This window comes from Anabrus simplex, chromosome 2, assembly GCF_040414725.1.
Source record: "Anabrus simplex isolate iqAnaSimp1 chromosome 2, ASM4041472v1, whole genome shotgun sequence".
Lineage (NCBI taxonomy): Eukaryota > Metazoa > Arthropoda > Insecta > Orthoptera > Tettigoniidae > Anabrus > Anabrus simplex.
In genome coordinates, this window is record NC_090266.1 from 1,186,329,212 (window position 1) to 1,186,350,680 (window position 21,469).

The 21,469-nt window shown below is 41.1% G+C and overlaps 2 protein-coding genes across 3 annotated transcripts in view; one reads left to right on the top strand and one right to left on the bottom strand.

The window, feature by feature from the left end:
* The window catches only part of LOC136863395 (uncharacterized), a 151,713-nt gene extending 148,236 nt beyond the window's left edge, over positions 1-3,477 (bottom strand). For both annotated transcript variants that reach the window (XM_068225919.1, XM_068225920.1), the window contains exon 1: positions 3,248-3,477. The gene's annotated coding sequence lies outside the window, so the exon portion shown is untranslated. The remainder of the gene's footprint in view (positions 1-3,247) is intronic.
* A 129-nt stretch (positions 3,478-3,606) lies between these two features.
* The window catches only part of LOC136864782 (golgin subfamily A member 3), a 94,533-nt gene continuing 76,670 nt past the window's right edge, over positions 3,607-21,469 (top strand). Inside the window, exon 1 of the mRNA XM_067142163.2 lies at positions 3,607-4,037. Coding sequence (XP_066998264.2) covers positions 3,906-4,037 — 132 coding nt within the window. The 5' untranslated portion in view covers positions 3,607-3,905. The remainder of the gene's footprint in view (positions 4,038-21,469) is intronic.

A 21,469-nucleotide genomic window follows, 5' to 3' on the forward strand; every position in this document is an offset into this window, starting at 1 on the left:
GGCGAGTCGAACTTGTCCTTGGACTCTCCCGGCACTAAAAGCCTTACGGCCATTTCATTTTCAATACTATAAATACACACAGAAAGTGAAAAACGGAGCACAATTCCAGGCTATCATGCACATCTTTTCTTATTTTCTTTTTTGTACCAATTTGCGTTACGTCGCACAGACACACATAGGTCTTACGGAGACTATGGGACAGGAAAGGGCTAGGAGTGGGAAGGAAACGACTGGCCTTAAGGTGCAGCCCCATCATTTGTCTGGTGTAAAAATTGGAAACCATCTTCAGGGCTGCCGACAGAGGGGTTCAAACATATGTATTATACTACTATCTCCTGAATGCAAGCTGACATCTACGTGACCTAAAGCCTGCAGCCACTCGCTCGATATCATGCACATGATTTTTCTGGATATTCGTTAACTTCGATTTTACTTTCGGATGTTCAGTTTCGCTTATGTAGCTGTATTCCCGCGAGAAAGGGGGCTGTTAGATGCTGCTATCTAGCTGCGGATACCTCGTAAGTCGAGTATGAGTATGGAGTATACAACGTAAGCAGCCATCGGCCACAATCTCAGCGTCAGATAGCTCATCGCGTAGACTGTAGACCTTTCAGTGCAGGGGTACTCTGAGGTCCCGGGTTAGATTCCTGGCCAGGTCAGGGATTTTTACCTGGATCCGAGGGGTAGTTCGAAGTCTAGTCGCAAGTAACTTCGATCCATGGTGTTCCGTACGTAATGGTACGATTCACAAGTAATCGCGTGGTTCTAATGTCACTATCCCTTAGTCGCCCCTTTTAGTCACCTCTTACGACAGGCAGTGAACACCGCGGGTATAGTCTACGTCTGCGCCTCCCACCCACAGGGGCTACACTGAGTGAGAGAGAGCGAGAGAGAGAGAGAGAGGGGGGGGGGAAACGAAAAAAAAGGGATCAGACACTTCAAAAAATGAAGTATCAAAGAAAGAAGAGGGCCACGAAGGGCGTGAAAATGAAAGACTTCCTAGGCCTCGAATGCTCTAATACCGTCGGGGTCGGAAAATAAGAGTTTACCAGGGAGGTCGGACAGGATATATTAACGTGAGGAGTCTGGCACAAGTAAGTAGAAGCAATGCCAGGACTCAGCTAAGGGCCCTGTGGTCGCCAACCCACGTTCCCAAGTTGAGAATCCCTGGGACCCATTTATTCGCCTCTTACGACAGGCAGGGGATATCGTGGGTGTATTCACATGCGTCCCCCACGCACAGGGGTAAGTTATATATACAATTTAATGTAGCTATTGTCAACGTGTATGTGACAAAAGTGGAAGTGGGGAGTTTAGCAAAAGTTAAAAGGCAAATAATTAAGCAGTTTTTAAGATTATTTCTTTCAAGCGATACAATGCTTTTAGATATTTGAAGAAAAAGGTCCTTTGAGTATAAGTGGTCTGTATGACAACATTGATGTATAATACACAAAGCACCTACGTTAACAGGGTTGGATGCTGACATCACTGTGTCGCAACACAGGGCATTCAAGCCAGGTTCCGAAACTATACGATTCACTTGTTCTGAAACAATTAGTACGGGAAGACCGTTTCGTGTCATCGTCAACGGTATGTTGTGAACGTTGATTCACTATTGCTCAGAGGCTCAGAGCATTAAAAGTGTCTAAAGAATAGTTCGTCGGTGAATACATTGCAAACTTTGACAAATCTTAGTGGACCTTGGGAACTTGCTGATAATGTCACCTCTGGGTATCTCACGGTAGGAAAGTTACTTAATAAAAGAAGAAAACAAGAAAAATAATTTTAGAAATTTGATCTAATATAAAGTTAGCTTAACCCGCCTTAACGCTATGAAACTTTCTTCAAATCCATCTTCCCCATGTTCAACGATTTGGTACGCCGCTGAAAAATGTCAACTGTCATTATCTAAATTACGCTAACTCGAGGACGTTCAGATACAGAGCACCGCCAGTCGAACTGCCAAATCCTTGTCCACATCCATTTAACGGTAAACATGTACAACACATTCTTCACTAGACCTTCCTTGTATTATTTTCCGAACGATTTGATAGTTTTTAAGCAGTTTTTTGTTGGCTGTCGGTTATTCAGGGAATCTAAGTTTTATCTCATTTAAACTGGAAAAAGATTACGATTTTTAAAGGGACCTAACATCTAAGTCATCGGTCTCAAATTGGAAAAATATCAGGCAGAAATAATATCAGGAAGTGCCCTAATTCCAAATGGAAAAAAATACATTTCTATAATAAGGAGAAAAAATACATTTCTATAATAAGGATATTATTTACCGGTACCGGTAAATGAATTTATGAATTATGGAGACAGTATACGAAACCGGTACCGTACTCTATTATTTTAAATGGCACTCACTGTTAAGATTTAACCACCAGTGCTAAAGAGTATGAAAAATATACCATATATTACTATTAACTATATGGATATGCACTATAGAACAGGATTTTCTGTTACCCCTACCATGATCATTTTAATGTACCAACACATTGTTCCTTTGTCGAGTGTGGTATTTTATATGGACAAGGTAGCTCCAAGAAGATAGTTTACTCACGTCTATCACGGGACGATCCATTCAAGGTAAATTCTGAATAGAGTACAGTAATATGGGGTCCACACAACCCCTCATAATGCTAGAAATGGCATAGACAACTTTCGTAGTCTGAATCTAAAATACAAATTTCAGGGTAACGTTAGGTACCTACTTTACGTACACACTGACCATGAAGAAACCAACAGTAAAAATGCGTGGGCATAAAAAGTACGGTAACCGGGAAAACGAACAAGGGAAGGAACATTTAAGTAAGGATGACATTAGTAAAAATAAAAGCCATCAAATGTTCGCCCACATTTGACGGTGACTTTGCCAGGAAGAACAGAATCAGAGGTAGACACATTTTTGCATGTTCATCCCCTCTGTAACAGCAATTTAAACATTTCAAAATACCACGTTCAATGCTTTCTGAAACTGGCGTATTCATTTGAGGTTTACGCGATTGTTATTATAATGGAGTAATGATCATTGCTACCAGACAGAATGGAGTGGTTCTGTTTCGCAGTTTTGTCGGGATTAAAATAGTTTGGTTATATCTTTCACTGGACCTCCAAAGAGTCAAACGGGTCCTACATTTGACACTAATAGGCTTCCCGCACACCGTTAAATGTGAACAATTCAACCGGGCCCATACTACATTTAAAAAGTCATTATATTACAATATCCGTAGCAAATACTCACCTGCAAACTTGTTTTACATTGTACTTCCAGTATATTGCGGCAAAAACAAATAAATAGCGGAAAAGTTCGTAAAAGTATGCTTATAGCCATTATTCGGGCTACCAGTACTCCAAGAAGCAGATCCTCCTTGAGCAATTCGTATTAAGAGAGGAGCAACATTTGATCTGCAATACGCTTAGTTGTAATACTACGCGGTAACTTACTTCTGCGCTGAACTGTACGGTCAAGATTCGCTCGCTGTGGCTGTATTGTAGGTCGCGGTGGCTCGCGGATAGCTTGCTTGCAAGTCCGCTGACGTAAGCGGCGGGGAGTGGGGCCACGTACTGCACACCGCACGGTAGGTAATGGAGGGGGTTGGTGTTTACATGTGTTATCGTGTTCTGTCATACATTGGAAATCCCGAAACTGTCGTGCGGAGTAAAATACTTTGTCAGCTTAAACAAAATACGATGTCGCAAAATTCGTAGCAAAAGTTAATGAAGTTTAATGAGAACATCAACGAGAATGCTATTTTTGTGTTACTATTTAGCTAGATGCAATTTTTTTACGTCATTGAACTTGTGTTCATAGAAAATATTCTATGTGGTCTTATCTGACGTATGGTTAATCGAGAATATACATATTTACAAAAGTATGTTAGTGTTAAGGTCCATAAATTATGGACAAACTTAACCTGGATTTGTATGTCGAACAAGTTAATTACGCTACAAGTAACCCTATTTGTTCTAACTGGGAAGGAAATGAAGAACGTGCCCTGTGTGAAGTTGTGGACCCAAATACTGAATTCAAGGTAAGTAAATAGCTTCTTCTCTGATGTAGTTCTAATTTCTGAAGTATGCAGGTAACTGAAAGCTCAAACAGGTGGTAGGCCTATTCATTGTGCATGCAGGATTAATTTTATTTGGCCTATCTATTATACTTGGTGAAAATTCTACTAATAATGACAGAATTCATGTGGTGTCATTTTCAATTTAAAACACAGTCCCACGTGATTGTTGAAATTTCTATTGACCCACAGTTGTACAATGTAACCTGTGGCCTTGTCAAACTTACCGCCTATGTGGAGTTTGGTAGCTAGATCTCCGAAGTCAGGTCACAGTGGATATGGTCACTAGTTAGGTGGGTTGTTTGTTTTGTTGACTCATGAATAGGGAGAAAAGAATTTGACACATGATACCACGGAGATAACCTCAGTCTTGATATTGTACTGTAATTGACCTATCTGTGTTGGTGCGACGTAAAACAACTAGCAAAGTACTGTAATTGAACATAAGTACTTCTCTGTTATAAGTTGGGCTAGGCTACATTGACTTAGGCTAAATAGAATGTAAATAAGGCACCTCTGCAATTTATACTTGATTCTCAGAATGTAAAAAAACCAAAGGCTCTTAAGTAGTATGATGTGATGCTGTCAACAGGATAGGCTTTGAGGGAAGGGTGACTTGCTGACATTCAAGTGACTTTATTGTTGGCATATATTTTTTAAATGGATAACTTATGCACTAGGACAGGATTTTTATTTTTATTACATAATCATTTTAAAGTACCAACAAATTGTTTCTTTGTACGTTATGGTATTTTATATTATGATTTAGCTAAATAGAAGGAACAGGAGTTCCATACGGTACCAAACTTGCTCATTAAATATTGACGAATACATAATAGCATTTCAGAACAACCACAAGTTAATTGCAGTACACCAGTACAGTAATTAACATAATGCCATGTTATACATTTCCCTGCAAACTATTTGGAGACCAAGAAAGTAACTTAATATGTTTTTGTAAACCTCACCCTACCCAAGCCTTTCCAACTCATGCACTTGACGCTGGGGCGCACCAGCGTTGCACTCAGCGGCACCGTTTTCCTCCTTAACCACCATCCCCACATAGCCACCAGTGCGATTGCATGTGTTTGTTAGAGACAGTAAAGTAACATATACAGGGTATCTCATATAATCTAAGACCGAACGCACGGTGTTTGTACTCTGTGCTACGGCATCTGTCTCGGCCAAACTTATCTTGCATGCGGCCGCCTTGCTTTAAGCGTGCATACAATTTTAGAAATCTTACCTCTTAAAAGATGCTGGAAGTGTCGTCCTTCCTGGGTTATAAGTGCAGCCATGGGATCTGGTTCAAATTCTGGCTGATGCGAGTGAGTTCTGTCACTGTAATATTTCTGATTTCATTTGTAATGTTTTCTCCCTGTTCCTCCATTGTGTGAGGATTTGTTCAATACATATTTTCTTTCATTTTACCCCACAAGTAAAAATCACACTCTCTTAGATCTGGAGAAAGGGGGAGGGGAGAAATAGACCAGCATTGTAAGAAGGATATCTTCTGCTTTATGACCAAGTGTTGAATCTTGTTGAAACCATCCACGTGATCCTTCTTCTTTTGTTAACTGATGGAAGAATGGTATCAAAATGTCATCTTGGTACCTCTCTGCATTTACTGTCATCACAAAAAAAAAAAAAAAAAAAAAAAAAAAAAAAAAAAATTAGGCCCAATTATTCGTCTTGCACTAAGAGCACACCAAACACCAATCTTCCTATCATAATGAGGGACGTCATAAACAGCATTAGGATTTTCTGCACACCTATAGCAAGAGTTATGACTGTTCAAACGACCATTAACATGAAACTAGAACTTTTACATACGAAAATATGGTGTTGCCATGATAACTGTCTGATCACATTAACAGCTGAGATTCAGACTGGTGACTGATGCTTGTCAGAACGAACACGTGCAGAGTGCTTGCAAGGTCAAGAACTGTGCGCGCATCTCCCTTACTGCAGCTTACATATCGGAGAGTAAAAACACTTCTTTGACTGTCTTAGTTTGACTGTACTTGGTTGCAAGGGAGAAACAAGTTTATTAGCATCATGTGTGATAGAATTAAGGCTAATGCAGATTTCATTATTTAAAAGTCAGCTTAAAGCTGGAAATTTTGACTATTTTCCTTCATTAAAATTGTCTGCTTACAAAAATCTTGGAAGAGTACCAGATCTCGTTACAGAATTTGCACAATGAATTCAGTGCCTGATTAAAAGAAATTAACGATATGGCACCTCAACTTTAACTATTTATGACACCATTTTCAGTGCATCCTGAGAAAATCAGTCGTATTTCCAAACAGAGCTGATGAAACTACAGTGCAACATAATCCTAAACGATGGGGAAATCCACAGGAATTTCCCAAACTTCATGCACTTGCTTAAAATTTTATGTCAGTGTTCTGTACAACTTATGCATGCAAACAGATGTTTTCTTTTATGAATTTAAGTGAAAGTAAAACCAGGACTTCTCTGTCTGATGCTGCCTTAGAGGCCATACTTAGAATTTCCACTGCCAAATCGTTTGTACCCAATACTGGTAACTAGCTGTGGCGGCGAAACAATGTCGGCAATCAACTTAAATGCTAAATATACAGGAAGGCAAACAAAAACTATTTTCTGAACAAATTGTGTTTTTTGTTCACAAAATTGTTATTAATAATTGTTTAAGTAAACTGCACGTAGACTTGATGATCTGTCGTGATGCCTCTGCCACTTTCCACCTTCCCCCGCCACCTCACTAGTGCTACAGCTCCAAACCAGGGCTGTTGGCGGCCTCAGTTGGAAAGGCCTGCCCTGACATAATCCTAACACTAGTTATCAGTACAGTATATATTATGCATATATATTAATGGATCTGTTTAATCAGTCATTGCCATTAATCATTGTGGTAATGTGACATTTTGACTTATTGTGATGATGGTAGTGATGTGCACATTCTACCTATTGTTATGTACTTTTTTAACTAACTTGAGTACATCTGAAAAGTAAAACACACCGGGCGAGTTGGCTGTGCGGTTAGGAGCGCGCAGCTGTGAACTCGCATCCGGGAGATAGTGGGTTCGGACCCCGCTGTCGGCAGCCCTGAAGATGGTTAGGCCTTTCCTGTGCCATCGTCGCTGTGTCGGTGCGACATAAAGCAACTAGCAAAATTTAAAAAAAATTAAAAAGTAAATACGAAGTTAGATGTAACTTGCTAAGTATGTTTTTCATTTACTAGGCCATAGTCGCCTTTAAAAGAGAGTGAACATTTCACCTACTTCATGGTAGACATCCAGGCAGTCCAGCGATTAGATGGAGTTTAAAAAGAAATAGGGCTGAATTACAGTTACATACAAAATATTCTATTCAATTACAATATATAATGTTTATTTTTCTGTCCCACTAACTACTTTTACAGTTTTTGGAGACGCTGAGGTACCGGAATTTAGTCCCACAGGAGTTCTTTTTCATGCCAGTAAATTTACCAATACAAGGCTGGTGTATTTGAGTACCTTCAAATTCCACCAGTCTGAGCCAGGAATGAGCCTGCCAAGTTGGGGTCATAAGGCCAGGCCTCAACCGTCTGAGCCACTTAGCCTGGCTACTTAATTAAAAATACAAATTACATATCGTCCCCACTCTGGCAAACTAGCGAAACTGACAAACTAACGAATCCGAAGTTCTGGTCTAGATTTTGTTATTTATATATTGTCTACCCTCTAACAAAGTCTCACATCCTCACCTCGTTCTGTATGCCTAACACATAAAACCAATAATTAAATATAAAAATTGATTTGACTTGAGTAATCACAACTTCTTTCAGCTTGTCTAATCTTTTGACAATTTGCAGATTCGTTAGTTTGCCAGAGCAGGGACAATATTCAACAATTAATCTGTAATGTTACAATTACACCTACTTTACAGAATGCCAGTCTTTAAGAAATTGCTGACTTTCTTTTCACACGGGGATGAAATTACTTCATTACTTCATTTTGTGTTCTTTAGTTTAGAGACATTAAGTTAAATGGTTGTCATCACCAAGTGCTACTAAACATAATACCGTTCAACGTTCAGAATGATAGCTCCCACGCAAAGCTTGAATTTCACACTCCTGATCTCCTTATTTGGAGGACCAACTAATTCAAACTACGGTATTTATTCAGATAGCGGAAGGGATATTTTCTGTTGCATGTTTATTCTGGTTCCATTAGCAACTATGTGCAAACTTATAAATTCATGGTACACGATTATATAGATTTCAACCAGTAACCATAACGGGCTGCGAATAAATGATTAAGCACACATTGTATCCTTGGCTCTATCCCTTGATGTGATGCCTTGTGAGTACTGGGGCTCCAAACCTGCCAAACTCTTGATGTGATGTATATTGATTACTAGATTGTATTGATTACAAATTTATTTCAAGAAACTAGTTACACTGTGTGAAAAGTAATGATTACGGGTAAAAAGACTAAATAAGTTTTATTAAAAGTAATTTGATTACTTTTGCTCAATTACTTCCCAACTGTGTTTATTACCAGCTTCTTTTCAGTAAAATACTCTCTAGAAATTGTTATTTTCAGTAAAAGTTCAGTCTTTTGACAGATCTTAGGAGTAGGAAGTAATAAGCTTGTGTTTATAGAAGTATTTATAGGCTACTTTGTACCACCTTATGAGCATTTTAGAAAAAAGGTGTGCAGTGGATGATGGAGAATAAGTTGAATAAAAACCAGTATGGTATCAAACTACAGAGGACCGGGCAAGTTGGCCGTGCAGTTAGGGGTGAGCAGCTGTGAGCTTTGATCGGGGAGATAGTGGGTTCGAACCCCACTGTTGGCAGCCCTGAAGATGGCTTTCCATGGTTCCCCATTTTCACACCAGGCAAATGCTGGGGCTGTACCTTAATTAAGGCCACGGCCGCTTCCTTCCCACTCCTAGCCCTTCCCTGTCCCATCGTCGCCATAAGACCTATCTGTGTCGGTGCGACGTAAAGCAACTAGCAAAAGCTTCCTTCCCACTCTTAGGCCTTTCCTATCCCATCGTCGCCATATGACCTATCTGTGTTGGTGGGCGTAAAGCAAATTTTAAAAGAAACCCACAGAGGGACTGCCATTACCAGATATTAAGCATGAGCCAAGTAACTTAAAAATGTTGCGAGAGGAATGCACAGTTATATTCATAATATGTAGATCTAGCAAATGTGTATTCCAAAGTATCCAGGGACAAGATGGTGGAGATGCTGGGGAATTTTGGGAATAAGCGTGGAATTTTACAGGCAATAGATTTTTATGTTAACTATCAGGCTCCAGTGAGAAGTGATGATAGAATGCAGTCTTGATTCATTGTTGTTACAGGGGTTAGACAAGGCTATAATCTTGCACTCATTGTTAATTATTTTCATGGATCATTTACTGAAAGGTACGAAATAGCTGGGAAGTATTCACTTGAGTGAAAATATCCAAAGCAGTTTGGCTAATGCCCATGATGTGGTCTTAAAATAGACTTCATTGAAAACGTGCAGTCTAATGTCTTAAGACTCGAGGTACGGCATGTACGAAATGAACATTAGCATTTCTGAGATTAAACTGATGTTGGCTGGTAAGAAATATTAGTGTACTGAATGCTAGGTAAGGGGGATAAAACCAAGTGAATGGCTATGAAGTTAGGGACGTGAAGCTGTAAGCTTGCATCCGGGAGATAGTTGGTTCGAACCCCACTGTCGGCAGCCCTGAAGATGGTTTTCCACTGTTTCCTATTTTCTCACCAGGAAAATGCTGGGGCTGTACCTTAATTAAGGCCTCGGGTAACCTCTTTACCATTCCTAGCCCTTTCCTATCACTTCGCCGCCATGGGACCAATCTGTGTCGGTGCGATGTAAAGCAAACATTAAAAGGAATACAAAAGTGAAATAGGTAGATCAGTTAAAGTGTGGAATACATTAGCCCTAGATGGTAGTAAGTCAAACAAAATCAAGAGTGTTACAAAGCTAATGTTACAGTTTTGATCAATAGTATTCTGTAAGAGCGAACTGCATTTGCCAACAAAGCTCTGTTCTCTGACTGACTTTGCTGTATGGGAGAGAAAGCTGAACAGACTTATGATACTTTATTCAATAGCTGGAGGTAACAGACATGAAAATAGCAAGAATGATTGCCAGTACGGAAAGATGGGAACTTTGAAGGGGGCTCTGTGATGAGGAGATAAAGGCTGTTACGAATTAATTCGATGGATAGAGGTGTACGTATGAACTGTCTTTGATGGTGGGTTCATTTGAGGTGAATGGAGATGTACAGGTTACCTAGAAAAATATTGGACATTGCTACTGAGGATAGATGATGCACACACACACATCCCCCCTTATCACTAATCAGAAGAGAGAAAGAAAGAGGTCTGAACCTCTGATGAATGAAGTATGAGTAAAAGAAGAGGAAGAGCCTGAAGGTACATGGAAATTAGATTCTATAGGCCTGAAAAACTCGGTACCATTGGGATTGGAAGGGAATATGAACTGACCTAAGGAGGTCAGAAAATGTGAAGAGTGTGTTACATGTAAGGGAAAGCAATGACTGACTCAGTTATCTCAAGTTTAGAGACCCTGGGGGGTGTCTCCCTTTTGTTATTCCCTTTGACAAGCAGTGAATATTGTGATTATATTCTGTGCCCCCACTCACTGGTGGGAAGAAGCCTAGGGAGACCTCAGAGACAATGGTTAGAGAGAGAGAGTGTGTTAAAAAAAAAAAAAAAGAATTATGATCCATCTGAGATTTGTTAATCAATAGTATTCTGTAAGAGCAAACTGCATTTGCCAACAAAACTCTTTTCTCTTATTGACTTTGCTGTATGGGAGAGAAAGCTGAACAGTCTTATGAGCGCCATGTACCCGCGCAGTAGTATCCGCCTGACAACACGTCCCCGCACAGCCGAATGCCAGAAGGACATATTATTATTAATTTGTTTTTATTTTATTTTCTATATTTATTACTCTGTACATGCTATGGGGTACATACTGTTGCAGGTGATTGGAAGGAGTCATTCCTAGTGCTCATTGCCTCAATCATTCCGTATTAGGCATCGTCCAACATCGGACCCCGGGCAACATGCTATGACCAGGTGGGTATTGCCTTGGCTGCTTGGTTCGGCTGATCGGAGTGGGTGGCATTCGGGAAGGATGATTTCGGGCATAGCTTCAAAATGTCTTCAGCCTGCCCAAGGTGATCCCCCACCAAAGTCTTTAACTTAAGATCCTCTGAGGGGTTCAATCCCCTGGGTACAAGTGCGGCGTGAAGGAATGGGATCCAGCTTCCCTAGGTTTCTGGTTGCTACCAGAACTGATGGGAGTGACTTCAAGCTGGTAAAGTCTATTTTGTTTAGTAGGCACATAGAAGGTGTCTACAGCAAACTGGAAGTTCTGAAGAAAAAAAAAGTGCGCAATATTAGTTTGTTGTTAAAGACGCGCACTGCTGTGCAAGCTCATCGGTTGCTAAAGTGTGATCATTTTGGTGATATTCCCATCAAAGTGGAGGAGCACAAGACCTAGTATCTGGTTTGTGAAGTTTTCTTCCACCGAGATCTCATCTTGAACACTGACGATGAGTTGATGGAAGACATGAAGCACCGTGGCGAACACGGCTGGCGCATTCCGCTCAAAGTCAACGGCGATGATGTTGCCATGGGTGCGTTCATTTTCTCCTTCAAATTGTCAGTGTTACCAGAAAAAATCAAGGAACAACCTATCGCTGTGATGTGAGGTTGCCCTACATCCCGCCTCCCATGCGCTGCTATCATTGCCAGAGGTTCGGGCATATGGTATCTCATTGCTCAAATCTGTCTGTATGTGGTACATGTGGCAGAATAGCTCACAGCGCGGAAGAGTGCACAACTCCTAACAGGTGCACTAATTGCCCTGGTCTTCATTCATTCCAAGATCGGAACTGTCCGGTATATCTCGGTGAGAAGAAGATACAGGAGATCAAGACCCTGGATGGTCTTTCCTACCAGGAAGTGCAGTTCTATAAGTGCTACCGCCAAGACGTTGGACTACACAAAGATAGCACAGAGTCTTCCTGGTTTGTCTTTTACATCTTCTAAACCTGTTGCGATCACTGCGCCCAAGGGAGATGTTGCTCCTGCGAGCAAAGCCGCAAACAGTAAAAGCTTGAAGGGGGGGGGGGGGGAGCACCCCAACTTCGACCACAAACAAGTCTGTGCCAGGTGGGACTCCTAAGCCAGGAGAGGAAAGGGGTAAAGCCAAGTCTAACTCACCAAGAGGTTGGCGAAAGGCGTGCCCTAGCCGGCAGAGGCAGCATCGTCGACCAGGACTGGAAAATTATCTCCCAGCCTGTCTAAACAAGAAAAGAAGGCAGAGAAGAGGAGCGCCCTTACGAGGCGTGAAAGGGATCTCGTGCCCTCCATCTGGTGGGCATGAATCGGAGCCAGCAGGTACACCTGCTTCAAAATCTGTGCGCTCCCCTCATAGGAGGACATCCTGCCCCCCAAAAGCGTTGGAAGTTCTGGGCGTCAGTCCCCTCATCCGTCGACGAAGGAATGAACGTCGAGCTTTCATCTACATCTACGGATGTTGATGTTAGTGCTTAGGTTTTAAGTATAACCTAACACTCGTCCGTTCTTAGTCCATACTATGTCACTGTTACAGTGGAATTGTAACGGTTATGATAGGCATCTTGCTGAGCTGTGCCGGCTAATTAGTGAGTGTTCGACAAGTATAGTCTGCATTCAGGAAACTAATCTCGGGCTTGGTCACTATACGATCTTGAGATATTTCAAACTATACTCAAAAGAACGACATTATGCTAACCAGTCTTCTGGTGGCGTTGGCATTTTTGTGCGTTCTGATACCTGTAGCGAAGAGGTGCCACTAAGAACCCCGCTGGAGGCTGTAGCAGTTTGCGTTCCGCTGCCTGTCATAGCAACAGTGTGTAATGTTTATTTTCCACCAGGCCAGCCTCTTAGTATAGATGATGTAACTGATCTTATAGATTAGCTTCCACCTCCCTTCCTCCTATTGGGCGATTTTAACACCCATCACCTTATATGGGGCTCTGAAACGCCTTGCCCTAGGGGAGGGGAGTTGGAAACATTAGTACGAGAGCTGGGTTTGTGTATTTTGTATACAGGTGAACCAACTCATTTCAGTGTACATTATGCCACATACCGTCTATGCAGCTGAACGCTGGTTCCCCTGTTTTGGTGGAATACACAGGATGATCTCTGTGACAGTGACCCTTTTCCCATTGTTCTTAATTTTTGAAGCAGAAATCTGCCGAGGCTCCTCTTCGATGGATTCTTAAACATGCTGATTGGCCAAATTTCACATCACTAGCTGTCTTTAACGACGTGACCAGACGGAGCATAGACGGCGATGTCAGTTACATAACACAATTTATTCTTGCTGCTGCTGAGGAGTCCATGCCATCGTTTTCAGGGACTCCTTGCCGAAAACTCATTCCTTAGTGGAACAAAGAAATTGCAGCAGCTATAAAAGAATGTCGTTGGACTCATAAACGCTATCGTAGACAGCCTACTATGGCCAATTTGGTAACTTTTAAGAAACTGTGCTAAGGTGTAAGTTCTTATTTGACAGAGTAAGAAAGCTTAGTGGGAGAGATGTGTGTCTTCTGTGACATCACATACCCCGTCATCTCAGGTGTGGACTAAACTTCGACATATTTTGGGTATCCAAGGATCATCTTCTCTACCGGGAATTTCCGTTGCAGGCAGTATCGTCACTGAACTGCTCTCGATTGCTAACCTTCTAGCCAGTCATTTCGCGGATGTGTCTGGCTGCGGGAATTACCATTGTGATTTCCTCGCTCTGAAGCGGGAGGCAGAATGTCATCACCTTAGTTTTGCCACTCAAGTTTCAGAGGACTATAACATGCCCTTTACGGAGTGGGAACTCCACAGCGCTTTGGCACTTTGCTAGGACACGTCTCCTGGACCAGACAATGTCCATAACCAGATGTTGAAAAAACTTAGTGAGGATAGTCTGTTATATCTCCTTCGTGTGTTCAACCAAATCTGGATAGAGGGTGAGTTTCTGTCTTAGTGGCAAAAGGGCATAGTAATTCCTGTCCTCAAGCCTGACAAACATTGTAAGTATGGAGGAAGTTACAGACCTATTTGTCTTACTAAATGTTTGTGTAAGCTATTTTTGAGAGGATGGTAAATTGCCGACTTGTGTGGTGTCTGGAGAAGCAAGAAATTTTTCCAAATACCAGTGTGGTTTTCGAGCCACACGCTCGACCACTGACCACTTGGTACACCTGGAGAGTTGTATCCAGGATGCATTTCTCTGCAAACAGCATTTGGTGGCAGTTTTCTTTGAGTTAGGAAAGGCCTATGACACCACATGACGATATGATATCCTTTCAGTCTGCATCAATGGAGATTCCGAGGTAACTTGCCGGTATTAATTGCAAATTTTTTGTCCCTCTGTCTATTCCGTGTCCGAGTAGGGAGGGCTTCAAGAAAATGGAGTCCCTCAGGGATCGGTTCTTAGTGTCGCTGTTCGCGATTGCCATAACCGGTATTGTTGCTGCTGCTGATTCAGCAGTAAAACCGTGGTTATATGTGGACGATTTTGCTCTGCATTATAGCTCGCGTAATATGGCAGTCGCAGAGCGACAATTACAGCAGGGTGTTAGAAGAGTGGAACAGTGGACTTTAAAACATGGCTTTCGGTTTTCAACCGCAAAGACCTCTGTTGTGCACTTTTGCCGGAAGCGCACTCTTCACTCGCATCCTGAGCTTTATTTAGGAAATGTTGCTCTTCGTGTTGTTGACACTGATTTTTTAGGCTCCTTTTCAGTAGCAAATTATCATGAGAGTCACGTGTGCGGCAGTTAAAAGTGCTATGCACTAAGAAGTTTAATATTTTGAAGTTTCGTAGCAGTCCTAATTTGGGTGCTCCTATGATTTTATAGGGCACATATTTTATCCAGGTTAGACTACGGCAGTGCAGCATATCGATCAGCAAGGCAAAGCTTCCTTGCAAAACTTAATATCATCCACCACAGTGGGATTAGGTTGGCAACGGGAGCTTTTCGTTCAAGCACCATTGCTAGCCTGCTCGCTGAATCTGGTGTGCCACCTTTACACCTGAGGTGCCAGCAAATGCTTCTGTCCTATGCTACAAATTTACGACAGATGCCGCTTCACCGAAGCTATCCTTGTGTATTCCACAATGGAAACCGTCGTCTGTACGCTGCTTATCCTCGAGCAGCGTGGCTGGTTGGAATACGCTTGGATAACATTCACAGATTGTTTGATGTACCTTCAATTGCCCGTCTTGTCGGACAACCAAGTGAGGTACCTCGTTGGATAATACGACGACCTGAAGTAATCCTAGATCTGCACACTGGCCCAAAGGAAAACACGGACCCTTCGATTTATCGGAGGCTCTTCCTATCCATTAATGGCTGGTATCCAGGTTCTTTCGTCGTTTACATGGATGGTTCGTGGGCAGTAACGAAAGCGGGCTGTGCATTCGTTGTGGATAAGGATAGGTTTCTTTTTGCTCTCCCGGAAACCTGTAGTGTGTACACAGCAGAGCTCTATGCTATATGTGAAGCTCTGCAGTACGCGCTGTCCGATGAGCACCATGACTTTCTGCTGTGTACTGATTCCTTGAGCTCGCTGCAGTTTATTGATACCTGTTTTCTTCGGCACCCTTTGGTGCAGCGGATCCAGGACCTGCTGGCTAGGTGTTCAGATGATAACACCAGTGTCACATTTATGTGCTTCCCGAGCTACATGGGTGTAGAGGGAAATGAGTTAGCCGATAAGGCTGTCAAGGAGGCAGTTACATTGGCTCCGTTGCCTTACAAGGTTCCAGCAAGTGATATTTGCTCTCAGCTGAGACATTTGGTTATGTCCCATTGGGAGATGGAGTGGCAGGCCACTCCACTTCCAGATAAGCCGAGAGTGATAAAGGGTGCAATGAAGGTATGGAGGACTTCCCTTCGGGCTTCTCGGAGAGAAGCAATGGTATTATGTCTTCTTTGGATTGGCCACGGTATAGTAACACACTCCTGTTTACTGAAAGGCGAACCCCCTCCGCTGTGTACTTACGGTGATCATCTTTCTGTGTTACACATCCTTACGGAGTGCGTGGACCTGATCGATCTGCGCTGCAGTCTTAAACTCCAGAATGCCATCTCCCTCATCCTGCTAGATGACCAGCAGTCAGCAGACCTTGTCATCCGTTTTTTGAGGAATCGTGGTTTGTTTTATCATATATAAATGTAGTGTTTCGTATTATTCTTTGTACTATTGTTCACTACGTTTTATTAATTTTACTCTTTTTTAGTTAGTGTTCGTCTATTTTAATGTGTTTTTTAATAGTCATTTGCATGTTATATTATTGACTTTTAAGGCAATGTCTTATTTTGCCATAACCTATCATCTTTCATTGTACCAGAATAAGGCCATTGCGAATTAGATCCACTGATTATTTTAATTTCACCATCATTACTCATTTTTGTTTGTTTTAAATTCTAGTCAGTGGATGCATTTTAAAATTTTAATTATCATATCAAGTCGTCCATCTCGTACCATTAGGGACCAATTACCGTAGAAGTTAGGCCCCTTTAAAAAGCAAGTATCATCATCAGTTTAATGAATTAACTTGTTGTATTGGATTGTGCACAGCATTTCAGTATTTTTGACAGTAAGTCGCTGGTGCTTTGAGCTCGGTAGATTCTTTTTAGAAACTCCACTCAACACTTACAGAAACCAATGGAGCATATCTTCTCAGTACTCGCAAAGGGAGTTTCTTCAAATTTAATTTGAATTTGTCTTTATCATATCATATCCATCAACGTCCTCCCTAACACTTATCAACTTCTTCCAAACTCTGAATCAAATCAGATAAATACTCGTAGCCATGCACTGTGAAACGTTCCAACTAGGTCTTTGTTGTTTGAGTAATTGTTGGGCCTGCTTGATGGCTTTACGTCTATTGAGTCTAGGGCACATAGCCTATGAAGAATTTGATTTTATCAAAGTTTTCGCCCAAGAAAATCTGTTGAAGACAAGAAAAACACTTGTCTAATCTTTTAAAAGTGTAGATAAAAGTTGGGAAAAGATGTGCTGAAGCATGAAATACAAGGGAAAAGGTGGCAACATGCAGTAATCTCACAAATAAAGGTGCAAAAATTTGTGTGATGTAATGATTTAACTAAGAAAGAAGTTTAATCAGACAACCGTGAATACAGTGAAATTTCCAAGTTCTTTAAAATCATTAAAGAAAAGGCTTGGAGAACAATTGATATGGAATCTGCCATCTGGGCAACAGCCCTAAATGCAGATCATTGATGTTTGTTAGAAAGATATTTTAAATCTTGATGATTGTGTGAATAGATATTTTAAAATCTAATTCTGTATACTTATTTAATGGAGTTGTCACTGTGGGGGAAAGGCTTTATAACATCAAAACTTGATGTGAATAGGTGGCTACAGGAGAATCCTGAAACTGAAAACTGGATGATGCGTAGGAAAGCACTGCAGTAGGAATGGTGACTCGAATGCGCCGTGAATTGGATTACTGTATAGATTCAGTAACGTGAATGGAATCAAATGAATCAAGTATCCCATCACTACTGAGAAACACCTGCATTGGTTGTATACATTTCTTCCGATTGGATCAGTTGACCATCTGGCTGAGTCTAAAGTAAAGACCATTTTATTGTGATTGTAGATTTATGCTATTTCAAGATTGCTGTGGATTGCTAAATATTCCTCGCTTAAAAGTCTTGTTTGCTCTTCGATATTTTTTTTAAGGTTGGTGTTCTGTGTTGGACATGTTGCATAGTTTTTATGAATGAATCTAAGCGGATTAATGTGATGTTGAAGTTTGTGTTAAACTTAATGAATCTACTGTTATTAAACTGTAGTATTATAGAAACAGTATTTTTCTTTATTATATGCTTGTTTTGCTCTGTGAATTTGTTTTGAAGGTAGAATATAGCCTATGTATGGAATACAGTAAATATATATATTTTTTTTTTTTTTTTTGTGATGAAGGTTCTAGTATCCGAAATTGTTGAACAACAGACTGGTTACTGAAAAAGGATATGAAAATTGAAATCCTCCCTAGAAATGTAAATAGGGATGAGGAATAATACCTAAGCAAGTTGTGGAGGCCAAGTTTCAGGATGTTGAATCCACTTTGCAACACATTCAGCATTGATCAGCTAGCCATATAGTTTGACTGGTTAAATGCTCCCTTCTACATTCTAGGTCAGCCTTTTGCAACATGGGTCATGCACCTGGGGGTCCTCAGTACGGCAAAGAAGGGTCCTTGAAAATTCTTTAAATGAACCAAAACCCTTGGCACAACAGCCCCGAAGGGCCATGGACTACCAAGCGACCGCTGCTCAGCCTGAAGGCCTGCAGGTGTAGTGTGGTCAACACAACGGATCCTCTCGGCCATTATTCTTGGCTTTCTAGACCGGGGAAAGTTCTTTAAGTGCTTTTAAAAAAATTCCAGGATGAAAATTTTGACATATATATATACTCTTGCAAACTTTTGATTTTATGGTAGGACCTATACATTTAGTTTCATTTTAAACCAGCATATTTCTCTTTCTTTTTTAACATTATAAGATAGAAGGCTACGTAATATCAACATCTTTTAATTTTAAATACATCTAATTTGTAGTGTTGCTGTACTTAGTTTTAATGTTTTATAAAGCACACCTAAACACTTCAGGGGCAGCATGAATATAATGAAACTGAAAGGGAGTTACTCCATCAAAAGGGTTGAGAAACATTGCTATAAGATCTAGGATATAATTTTCTGCACTGTAGTTTGGTACATAAGAATGCTGTAATGCAGGAAATAAGATTTACTAGCACATTGAGGAAGGATTCTTTTAGTTTAAATACCAAAAAAGTCTGTATATCTTATTTTTTCAGCTTGGTTAATCATATTAATGGCCCAACTTCTGCATTTAATCGGTTGTAATTTTTATGTCATTGTAATCATGAGACGGTTATCTGATTTGTTGATTGGGGTCTATGTGGAATGTCAATAGAATGTTTCTTGAATTTTGACCATATTTTTCCATTTGCCATTAATCTATGAATGGGTCATAAGAATCATTGAGTATTTGATATGTGACTAACGAGATCACAACTTTGTTTGGAAATGTTGTTTATACTTTTAATGCCATTGAAAAAATGGGTTCCTTATCCTAGAAAATGTGTTATGTTGTCTTAGCATTGTTACTTTTCACAAGGAGAAAAATGATTAACATTTTTTAAAGGTGGTTGCAGATGGTTAAAGATGTTGTATGTGAGCTCATTGCATCATGCAATAGTATTAATCCAGGTGCTCTTGGATGTCCCATACTGCCACTGTATACAGTATCTGTGGCAATAATATATAATAATTTCGTGTGGCTATTTCTAGCTGAGTGCAGCCTTTGTAAGGCAGACCTTCCGATGAGGGTGGGCAGCATCTGCCATTTGTAGGTAACTGCGTGTTATTGTGGTGGAGGATAGTGTTATGTGTGGTGTGTGAGTTGCAGGGATGTTGGGGACTGCCCAAACACCCAGCCCCCGGGCCATTGGAATTAACCATTGAAGGTTAAAATCCCTGACCCGGCCGGGAATCGAACCCGGAACCCTCTGAACCGAAGGCCAGTACGGTGACCATTCAGCCAAGGAGTCGGACATCTGTGGCAATTGCTGTGTGAATGTGATCCTGTAGTTCATGCAAGGTGGGCCGGTAATAGAGGTACAAACACATGGTTCTTCATGTATACCTACAAGAGAAAATTGTATGATATTAAATTGGATGAATTGGGAAGCAAATCCTCAACACCTGCTTATAGGGAGCATGACCAATCCATCTTAGCATAATTGCGCGATTGAGATAGGTAGGCACCTCACTGTACAAATAACGAGGGGCTCCATACAGTTGGTAGATGAAATTTTTGGTCTTGGTCTGTAGCTGTGGCATGAGCTACTGCTCCAATATGTTAAGATATATGATGCCAATGACCGCGGGCTGTGCAAAGAAGCATATGCCGTGCACTTTCTCATCAGACAAAGTGGAGATCAGGTTTAAGTTTCAGTGAATCTGGCACATCTTATATTATTGCAAATTTTCTGTGACACAAATTCACTGGTAATGCTTGTTTATATTACCACCTAGTATAATGAAGCCTCTTAACCAAAAACATAGTTGTCAATTCTTAAAAATTAAACCATTTTTTTTTACCTTGTGACATTATCTTATTTAACTTTAATGTTACATCATTTTCCATATTATGTATAGTAGCCTACTACATATTGAAAAATAATTACATATTTTTACATAAAACTAGTGTCTTTGCCAGAAATGCATTTGATGTAATACAAAATTAAAAAATATTATTGAAGTTGTTTGATTTTAAATTGAAAGTTTTCAGTATGTTAATGGAATGCATATTCCTGATTTCAGGACGTGAGGGGGTCAACCACTTGGGTATAAGCTCTTTTCATCTTACATTGCCTAATTAGTTCTGGAAAAAGTAGCTGATTGACATGTCTCAATACATAATTGGCATATCACCCTACCACTGACATGTTTCAATACATAATTGGCATGTCGCCCTACCACCTGAAAGCATCTTAAGTTTTACTTGTATCTTTTGTTAGCTGGCTTTACAAGAAAGAGGAAATGACAAAGTTTGTAGGGTATTTCCTCACTCCACCCCCTGTGGGTGGGGGACGCAGATGGAGAATACACCCACGGTATCCCCTGCCTGTCGTAAGAGGTGACTGAAAGGGGCCCAAGGGGCTCTCAACTTGGGAGCGCCCCACTGTCGGCAGCCCTGAAGATGGTTTTCTGTGGTTTCCCATTTTCACACCAGGCAAATGCTGGGGCTGTACCTTCATTAAGGCCACGGCCGCTTCCTTCCCAGTCCCAGCCCTTTCCTGTCCCATCGTCGCTGTAAGACCTATCTGTGTCGGTGCGACATAAAGCCAATAGCGAAAAAAAAACAACTTGGGAGCGTGGATTGGCAACCACGGGGCCCTTAGCTGATTCCTGGCATTGCTTCCACTTACTTGTGCCAGGCTCCTCACTTTCATCTATCCTGTCCGACCTCCCTTGGTCAACTCTTGTTCTTTTCTGACCCCGACGGTATTAGAGCATTCAAGGCCTAGGGAGTCTTTCATTTTCACGCCCTTTCTTCGTCCGTCACTTCATTTTTCAAAGTGACGGATCCCTTCTTTATTATTCTTTTTCCTCTCTGTCTACCCCCTGTGGGTGGGGGATGCAGACGAAAAATACACCCACGGTATCCCCTGCCTGTCGTGAGAAGCGACTAAAAGGGGCAACCAAGGGATGATTGTATTAGAACCTTGAAACTACTTTTGATTAGTACCATCACACG